We start from the raw sequence: 10,306 nt of genomic DNA, 5'->3' as shown, positions 1-10,306 counted from the left end.
AACTATTTATTGTTGATTTATTTTGTTTGTTTGATCATTTTTGCTCGTCTTCTTGAAATGTATATGTGGTTTGTGCGCCGCGCGCGTTATTTTTTTGCGCTCTGCTGAAACGACGCGCGCGCTGCATTATAGCGCGGCTGCTGGAGCCAGCGCTGGTGGCTGCGCTAAACCAGCCGAAGCGCGCGCGGCAAACAGGTTTTCTACGCGCGGCGCTTAGCGCGGCTGTTGGAGATGCTCAAAGTAAATAAAAGACGTTTTTGCAGTGAACTCAAGGTTGCGATTTTTTGTCAAGAATCACACCCAAGCGAAATAAGCAATCCGACTGTCATCTCCCATCTGGATGCTGCATGCTACTATACACGTACGTAGGCAGATCATGCGGTGCAGCTCAGCCCTCGGCGATGAACGCCGCGACGCGATCCAGGAGCTGCTTGGAGCTCTCGCAGTCGGTCTTCCCGAGGAAGAAGTCGTGGTCCTCGCCTTCCGACTCGAACCACGCCGCGGCGCCCGGCGCCCGGCACGCGCCCGCGGCCACGCCGTCGTAGTACGCGCGGATCCTCCTCGCCAGCACGTCCTTCTCCGCCGCGCACACCAGCATCCTCTCGCACGCCAGCAGCTCCAGCGACGACGCGCCGGGCGCCAGCGGGTTGATCCTCGGGTCGTCCGCGCCGCCCACCGCGCCCGGGCACGTGTACGACCAGATCATCCCGTTGAACATGGGCACCGCCGGAGGCTCCCCCTCGATCGCCTCGCTCCCGCTGAACCACGGGTGCAAAAGCACCGCGCCCTCCATCCTCGGGTGGGAGTTCACCGCCGCCCTCACGAGCATCTCGTGCACGATGTTGGCGCCGGCGCTGTCGCCCGCCAGGAAGAGGCGGGCCGTGTCCCCGTGCCCGGAGATCCACTCGTCCTGCGTCGACGGCGCCACCGCCCACTGGAGCGCGGCCCAGCAGTCGTCGTAGGCCGTGGGCAGCGGGTGCTCCGGGGCGAGGCGGTAGTCGGCGGACACCACGAGGACGCAGGCCGAGGCCGCGAGGGAGTTGACGTAGCTGTGGTACGTGGCGTCGTCGGCCGACCCGATGAGGAAGGCGCCGCCGTGGAAGTAGACGAGGACCGGGAGCTTCTCGGAGGGTTCTCGGAGCTTGGGGAGGTAGAGGCGCACGGAGACGCCGGTGTCGGCGTCGAGGACGACGTCCATGGAGGTGACGCCGGTGGCCTCGTCCTGGCCGGCAGGCGACACGGTGGGTTCGTTGAGGCGGTCCATCTTGCCGCACTTGTAGATGCGGAAGTGCCCCGGGGACTCCAACAGCACCTCGCCCTCGGTTTCGGCTTCCGTGGCAGCCGCCGGCAGAGCCCCGTTCTTGTGGGATGTAGACGTGCAGACCCCCGGGCATGGCGGAAAGGTGGTAGATAAATAGCATGGTGGTCGGGGTAACTTTCTCCGACGTACGGTTAGTGGTCGGCAAGGCTGGGGTGCTGCCCAACCAGCCCAGATGGCGGATCCGCTCCTGGTGGCCATGGAGGAGAAGTGAGCAACCGGATAAGCCTGTGTGTGGTGAACTGGTGATGAGGTCGTGCCTTGCACTATGATCAGACATATATGCATGACTGGGAGCATGACGACTTCTCAACGTTGTACGGGCATGACTTCTCAACGGGACTGCATGTGCCTGTTCACCTGGGCGACGGCCGACAGCAACGGCATGACTGCCAAATTAGGGAGGACCTCAATAATGAGGGACGTCACATCTGAGCGTGTTGCATAAAAGTATCTTTAATACTCCTTTCGTTCCTGAATGCATGTAGGTTTCTATATAAACTATATACGGAGTAAAATGAGTATTTAGAGCATCTACAGTCGGAGTTGTCAAATACGGCCCCTCAAGCACCCGCGCGGGCGCGTCCGCGGACACTGACCGGGCACTCCTCAAAAAATTCAATCCACATCCGGACACATCAATTAACATATCTTAAATCCATACAAACTCATGCAACTACGTCGAACTACATGCATCGTCCGGCTACTCCATCACACTACACTAAAGGTTCAAGGATGTTGCAATACCTGCGCGAGGTAAGCGTTGATGACCTTCTCAAAAAAACTTGTCCTTGGGGCGCTTGGAGACGTTATGGTGATCTAGATCTATCAGAAAAAACAGCTCGAAACAAAAGCAAAGGATTTTGTCGTGGTACGGTGGTCAAAACCTTCAGGAGATTATATAATAAAATTTTACCGACCAATACAAGTATCGTGCAAGAAAACGGAGTCCGAAAGGAACACGAGGTGTCCATGAGGCAGGGGGCGCGCCCTCCACCCTCGTGGACGCCTCGTGTCTCCTTCGGACTACTCCCGATTTTCCTAAATTTTGAAATATTCCAATACGGAGAAAATTTGCTATTTGAGCAGTTTTGGAGTCGGTTTACTTACCGTACCACATACCTATTCCTTTTCGGAGTCTGAAACGTTCTGAAAAGTATCCCTTATGTACTCCTCCGGGGTTATGGTGTCAATAACATTGGTTTCAACATTTATGGGATTACTTGAGATATAATGTTTGATTCTTTGATCGTCACCACCTTCGGATTTGTGCCTTCGGCGTTATTGATTTTGATGGCACCGGAACGATAGACCTCCTCGATAATGTAAGGACCTTCCCATCTAGAGAGAAGTTTTTCTGCAAAAAATATTAGACGAGAGTTGTATAGCAAAACATAATCACCTACATTAAACTCACGCTTTTGTATCCTTTTATCATGCCATCTTAAAAAAAAACAATTTGGTATTCTCATATGCCTGGGTTCTCCATTCATCAAGTGAGCTAATGTCAAATAGCCTCTTCTCACTGGCAAATTTAAAATCATAATTGAGCTCTTTAATGGCCCAATATGCCTTATGTTCTAGTTCGAGAGGTAAGTGACATGCTTTTCCATAAACCATTTTATACGGAGACATGCCCATAGGATTTTTATATGCAGTTCTATAGGCCCATAATGCATCATCAAGTTTTTTGGACCAATTCTTTCTAGGTCTATTAACAGTCTTTTGCAAGATCAATTTAATCTATCTATTACTCAATTCTACTTGACCACTAGACTGAGGGTGGAATGGGGATGCAATTCTATGATTAACACCATACTTAGCAAGCATTTTACAAAAAGCACCATGAATAAAATGTGAACCACCATCAGTCATTAAATATCTAGGGACTCCAAACCTCGGAAAAATAACTTCTTTAAGCATCTTAATAGAGGTGTTATGATCAACACTAGTTGGAATAGCCTCTACCCACTTAGTAACGTAATCAACAACAACTAAAATATGTGTATACCCATTAGAGGAAGGAAAAGGTCCCATATAATCAAAGCCCCAAACATCGAATGGTTCAATAACAAGTGAATAGTTCATAGGCATCTCTTGACATCTACTAATATTACCAATTCTTTGACATTCATCGCAAGACAAGACAAACTTATGGGCATCTTTGAAGAGAGTAGGCCAATAAAAACCAGATTGCAATACCTTATGTGCAGTTCTATTTCCAGCGTGGTGTCCTCCGTAAGCCTCGGAGTGACACCTGCGTAGGATCTGTTCCTGTTCACGCTCAGGTACACAACGTCTAATAACATAATCTACTCCTTTATAAAGGTGTGGGTCATCCCAAAAGTAATGTCTTAAATCATAGAAAAACTTTTTCTTTTGCTGGTATGTGAAACTAGGTGGTATAAATTTAGCAACAATGTAATTAGCATAATCAGCATACCATGGAGCAGTACGAGAAGCATTTATGACAGCTAATTATTCATCAGGAAAGCTATCATCAATAGGTAGTGGGTCATCAAAAACATTTTCTAACCTAGACAAGTTATCTTCAACGGGGTTCTCAACTCCCTTTCTATCAATAGTATGCAAATCAAATTCTTGTAACAAGAGAACCCATCTAATAAGTCTAGGTTTAGCATCTTTCTTTTCCATAAGGTATTTAATTGCAGCATGATCACTTTGAACAGTTACTTTGGAATCAACAATATAAGGTCTGTACTTATCACAAGCGAACACAACTGCTAAAAATTATTTTTCAGTAGTAGCATAATTTCTCTGGGCACTGTCTAGAGTTTTACTAGCATATTGGATAACATTTAATTTCTTATCAACTCTTTATCCTAAAACAACAACTACAACATAGTCACTAGCATCACACATAATTTCAAAGGGTAAATTATAGGTGGCTGAACAATAGGTGCAGAAATCAAGGCTTTCTTAAGTATTCCAAATGCTTCCACACAATCATCATCAAAAATGAAAGGAACGTCTTTTTGCAAGAGATTAGTCAAAGGCCTAGAAATTTTAGAGAAGTCTTTAATAAACCTCCTATAAAAATCAGCATGACCAAGAAAACTTCTGATACCTTTGATATCTTTAGGATACGACATCTTTTAAATAGCATCTATTTTAGCTTTATCAACTTCAATACCTCTTTCAGAAATTTTATGCCCCAAGACAATACCTTCATTAACCATAAAGTGGCACTTCTCCCAATTCAAGACAAGATTAGTTTCTTCACATCTCTGCAAAACTCGATCAATGTTGCTTAAGCAATCATCAAAAGAAGTTCCATAAACGGAGAAATCATCCATGAAAACCTCAACAATATTTTCACAAAAATCAGAGAATATAGCAGTCATACATCTTTGAAAGGTAGCAGGTGCATTGCATAAACCAAAAGGCATACGTCTATAAGCAAAGGTACCGAAAGGGCAAGTAAAAGTGGTCTTTTCCTGATCCTCTTTTGACATCGGTATTTGAGAGAAACCAGAATAACCATCTAGAAAGCAAAAATGTGTATGTTTGGATAGTCTTTCTAGCATTTGATCAATAAAAGGCAGAGGGTGATGATCTTTTCTAGTAGCCTTAATTAATTTGCGAAAATCAATTACCATTCTATAACCTGTAACTATTCTTTGTGGGATCAATTCATCCTTATCATTAGGAACAATAGTAATACCTCCTTTCTTAGGGACACAATGGACATGACTTACCCACTGACTATCAGCGATAGGATAAAATATACCTGCCTCCAGAAGCTTTAGTATTTCATTTCTTACCACTTCTTTCATCTTAGGATTTAACCGTTGTTGATGATCAACAACTGGTTTAGAATCTTTCTCCAGTTTTATTTTGTGCTGGCATAGAGTGGGACTAATTCCCTTAAGATCATCGAGAGTATATCCAATAGCAGCATGGTGCTTCTTCAGAGTTTTCAATAATTTCTCTTCTTCATGCTCTGAAAGGTTAGCACTAATAATAGCAAGATATATCTTCTTTTCATCAACATAAGCGTATTTCAAAGTATCAGGTAATTGTTTAAGCTCAAACACGGGATCACCCTTGGGTGGAGGAGGATCCCCAAGGATTTCAACAAGCAAGTTGTGTTTCAAAATAGGTCCTTGCTTAAACAATACTTCATCTATTTCCCTTCTTTCATTCATAAACAATTCATTTTCATGGTCTAGCAAGTATTGTTCTAAGGGATCATTAGGAGGCACGGCAATAGAACCAAGACCAATAATTTCATCTTTACTAGGCAAGTCTTTATCATGGGGTTATCTATGAAATTTAGAGAAATTAAAATCATGAGACATATCCCCTAAACCAATAGTAACAACATCCTTTTCGCAGTCTATTCCAGCATTAACGGTATTCAAGAAGGGTCTACCAAATATAATGGGACAAAAGTCATCTTGTGGGGAACCAAGAACAAGAAAATCAGTAGGATATTTAATTTTCCCACACAAGACTTCAACATCTCTAACAATCCCAATTGGTGAAATAGTATCTCTATTGGCAAGCTTAATAGTAACATCAATATCTTCTATCTCAGTAGGTGCAATATCATGCATAATTTCTTTGTTAAGGAATGAGGTATTGCACTCACACTAGCACCCATATCACATAAGCCATGATAACAATGATCTCCTATTTTAATAGAAACAACAGGTATGCCTGTCGGTGTCAAAATCGGCAGATCTCGTGTAGGGGGTCCCGAACTGTGCGTCTAAGGCTAATGGTAACAGGAGGCTGGGGACACGATGTTGACCCAGGTTCGGGCCCTCTCGATGGAGGTAATACCCTACTTCCTGCTTGATTGATCTTGATGATATGAGTATTACAAGAGTTAATCTACAACGAGATCAGAGAGGATAAACCCTAGAAGCTAGCCTATGGTATGATTGTTGTTGTGTCCTACGGACTAAACCCTCCGGTTTATATAGACACCAGAGGGGGCTAGGGTTACACAGAGTTGGTTTGCAGAGGAGGAGATCTACATCCGAATCGCCAAACTTGCCTTCCACGCCAAGGAGAGTCCCATCCGGACACGGGACGAAGTCTTCTGTCTTGTATCTTCATAGTCCAATAGTCCGGCCAAAGTATATAGTCAGGCTATCTGGATACCCCCTTATCCAGGACTCCCTTAGTAACCCCTGAATCAGGCTTCAATGACGATGAGTCCGGCGCGTAGATTGTCTTCGGCATTGCGAGGCGGGTTCCATCTCCGAATACTCCAAGATAAATTCTGAACACAAGGACCGTGTCCGGCTCTGCAAGATAAATACCACCATAGAGAGAATAATAATCCATGAACCTAATCTGCCGACAATTCTTCGAAAAGTGACATCACGCCACGGTCCGGTTTTTATTCGAACCGTTTTTTACAACCTGCTTCCGCACATATCGCGAGGCGGCTTCTTTGGCACGTCTTGTCAAAGCAGAGATCGTGTCCCCTTAATGCGGGATCCTCTTCAATACGGGCGTGGGTAACCCAACCGTACCACCAATTACAGTAAGTGGGGAATGAGCAGGCTCCGTCAAGAAAGCGGGGAGGCATAAAGTTTCATCGCCTTTATAAAGGGGAAAAGCTTCCTCCTTTCTACCCACGCCTTCTTCTACTTCTACTTGCCCCTTTCCTTTTGCCCGAGCCCTAGCGCCCAAGCACTCATCCTTCCTACCAACAAAGGTCCCCCGAAAATGTCCGGATCTGGAGCACGAGGCAAGTGGATGGCCTCGTCCGTCCAGGAGAAGGATATTAAAAAGCTGCGGGCGGCCGGATATTTGGCCAAGAAAATCGGTCACCGTCTTCCAACGGCGGGACAGATTGTCCTGACTCCGGAGCCCCACGAGAGAGTCGTTTTCCTCCCCCATTTCGTCCACGGGCTCGGGTTCCCCCTCCACCCTTTTGTTCGCAGCATCATGTATTACTACGGGATTGATTTTCATGATCTATCCCCCAATTATTTCCTCAACATCTCGACGTTTATCGTCGTGTGCGAGGCCTTTCTCCGTATCTCGCCGCACTTTGGGCTATGGCTCAAGATTTTCAACGTGAAGCCCAAAGTGGTGAATGGCGAACATGCCGAGTGTGGAGGCGCCATGGTGAGCAGGATGCCCAAGGTCACATGGCCGACGGGTACTTTCAACGACTCCGTCAAGGAGTGGCAGCAACGGTGGTTCTATATCACTGAGCCGCGCGGCAAAAAGTGGCCCGCTGCTCCTAAGTTTCGATCTGGAGCCCCTTTGCGGCTCCCATCCTGGCCCAAGAAGGGCGTGAACTGGTCGTCGTCCGACGAACTGTTAGTGATCCAGGCGCGTGTCAAAGGTATGGAGGACAAGGCCATCAAGCTTGTTGACATGGTCCAGGTGATGCTGGTTCGCCTGATCCTTCCTTGCCAGCACAAAGGCTGTTACTTGTGGGAGTATGACCCGGCCGAACACCAGACCCATGTGGGAGCTTTTCGGCTCCTCGCACAAGGACATCCGGAAGGTGCTCTTGAAGTCCGGCAAACCATGGCCGGACTCGGCCGCAGACCGTGGGTACCAATTGTCCCACCCCGCTAGTCCGGTAAGTTGTCATCATATCTTGGCTATTCGCATGTTTCATTGGTATGTCCCGAAGGAGATGTTTTTTAACGTGTCTTTCCATGATTGCCTCAGGGATGGACGAAGGTGGCGGAGCGGTTTCATTGCCCGTTCCCGCTGCGGGAAGAACCGGTGGGACCTCTTCTAACGAAGATGCTGGTCCTAGCGCCTTACAAGGCGCCGAAGAAAGAGGCCAACAAAAAGGCCAAGGAGACCAGGAGCAGTTTCCGTCGTCGCGGTGCTTCGGACACGAAGTCCGAAGACTCTAGTGACCCTCCCTCCTCCGGAGAGAACGAGGAGGAGGAAGAGGACGAGGAGGAGGAAGAGGATGAGGAGGAAGAAGAGCTCGAGTCCCCTATGAGGGGGAGGAAGAAAAGGATAGCCTCCTCATCCTTAGAGGCAGATTCACCTAAGAGGGGAAGAACATCCGTCCCCGAGGCGTCCACCACGGCTACCGACAGCAGCCCGGAGCGGGATCCCAGGGCCCAGCCCCTAGTAAAATCGGAAGTGCACGAAATCCGAACATATTCATGCATCCAGAATTTACTAGAATGTAGTATTTTGATTTGCACCGTGCTTTTTACAGTCCGACGAGATCTCCGGCCCAACAGGCCTCATCAGAGGACTCGTTGAGTTCCGATGCCTTGGAGAGTGAGACACCTCCCAGGGCCCCTTCCCCAAAGCCTGGCTATGACACCGAGGTGTCGTCCAAAAGAGACCTGAGCAAGGGGGGCATACCTCGGGGGCCGGACGCGCGGGAGCGGTGGTTCCCATGAATGTTGACGGCGGGGGCGATCGTGGATCCGGCCCGCAGCCGGACACAGTCCCGGAGGCCCTTAAGGCTCTGGGATCAGGCAGGCAGCCCCTCTTGACTGGAGGGGGCGACCCTACTCCGTGTGCGACCTCCGTCCAACCAAAGGTGTCAGGCGGCCTGTCGACAGCACTGGAGAGTGCGTCCATCATTGATGAACATCGCGCCCTTATGGGTGTGGTGATAGAAAAGATTCAGGCTACCGAGAGCGGACTGAATGAATCCTGCGTCAGCCTTATAAAAGGCTTGGAGGTACGTGTAGGAGACTGTCATAGTATAGATAGTAGCCCCTGATACACTGTTCGGAGAGGACAGGAACCGGACAGGGGATCAACTTCCCGTCCGCAGGAGACTTAGCTAATGACATATATATTTTATGAATCAGATGTCTGCAGCGACTGCCTCCTCTCATACTGCGGAGGTGTCCGGACTCAAGCAGAGTCTGGTGCAGGCCGAAGAGGAACTCGGCTGAGTGAAGAAGCAGCTGGAGGATAAACAAGGTATGTTTTGAAACTTTTAGTAAGTTTTAGCACAAGTAAGTAGTTTTGACTATCTTAGAGTATATATATCGCGCACTCCAGGGGCAAATGCCGAAATTGAGGCACTCAAGAAGGCTGTTGCCTTGGACAAAAAGAAAGCGGCCGCAGAGCAGGCTCTCCGTGAGAAACACGAGGCTAGGGTTGTGGAAGCTGAACGAGAGCTTCAGGAGGCCGTAGGGAGAGGTGAGAGCTTGGAGGAGAGTCTATCATTGAAATAATCCAAACTCGCCCAAGCTCTCCGGACCGGGAATGAGGCTCGGGAGGAAGCCCAGGCTGTGCTGAAGGATATTCAGGAGGCGTGAAAGATTGCGGCCGGTAAGTTTTTTTTTGTTCAAAGCGCCTTACGCTTTCGCAGGGAAGATTCATGGTGACCCATTGAATCCTGATTTTTCAGGGGCATTTGCGGATTTGCCGCGCAGCATACCTGATGCTGCCCAATTCTGCCGAGCTGAGAAAAAGGAAACTGCGGAGAAGCTTTTCTGCTCGTAGTATTTGGCGTCGAACTATCCGGTGCCATTTGTCGACCAGCTCAAACAGCTGATCAAACTAAATCAGGCGGCCGAACTACCCATGAAGGATTTGGTTATCCGGCTGTGGCCCGCCGAGCCTATATCGAGCAGTTTCTTTGGGCTCGTGAAGCGGATTGTGAGGGCCTGCCCTCGGCTGGACGTCATTAAGCGGTCGGTTTGCATAGAAGGGGCACAAATGGCATTTGCCCGTGCGAAAGTGCATTGGGGGAAGCTTGATGCTGAGAAGCTGATGACCGAGGGGCCACCAGAGGGGAAGGAGCACTGCAAGCCCGAACTATATTATGATGGTGTCCTGAAAGGCTCCCGCCTCGTGGCCGAGGAATGTATGAAAGACATTATTTTTCCCTGAGAGCAGATGTGCTATCCTTTGTAAGGCAAAACAGAGTCACTTATATGTAGGTGCCTGCTATGTGTAAATTTTATTCCTGCACGGCCATTTAATATGTTAGTCTTGAGAGTTGGCCAGTCGTCGGCTTTTGCCCCCACGTAGGAACTACGGGGGTGTTCGGAATAA

At 48.2% G+C, this 10,306-nt stretch overlaps 1 protein-coding gene across 1 annotated transcript; it reads right to left on the bottom strand.

Annotated features, from left to right (window-relative positions):
- Positions 1–263: 263 nt before the first annotated feature.
- On the bottom strand, positions 264–1,579 carry LOC123116288 (2-hydroxyisoflavanone dehydratase). The gene has a single exon (XM_044537268.1). It carries the CDS (start codon positions 1,517–1,519, stop codon positions 389–391), a length of 1,131 nt encoding a protein of 376 aa, XP_044393203.1. The 5' UTR covers positions 1,520–1,579; the 3' UTR covers positions 264–388.
- Between the last annotated feature and the right edge of the window lie 8,727 nt (positions 1,580–10,306).

This window comes from Triticum aestivum, chromosome 5B (assembly GCF_018294505.1).
Source record: "Triticum aestivum cultivar Chinese Spring chromosome 5B, IWGSC CS RefSeq v2.1, whole genome shotgun sequence".
Classification (NCBI taxonomy): domain Eukaryota; kingdom Viridiplantae; phylum Streptophyta; class Magnoliopsida; order Poales; family Poaceae; genus Triticum; species Triticum aestivum.
This window is presented reverse-complemented; position numbering and strand designations above follow the sequence as displayed.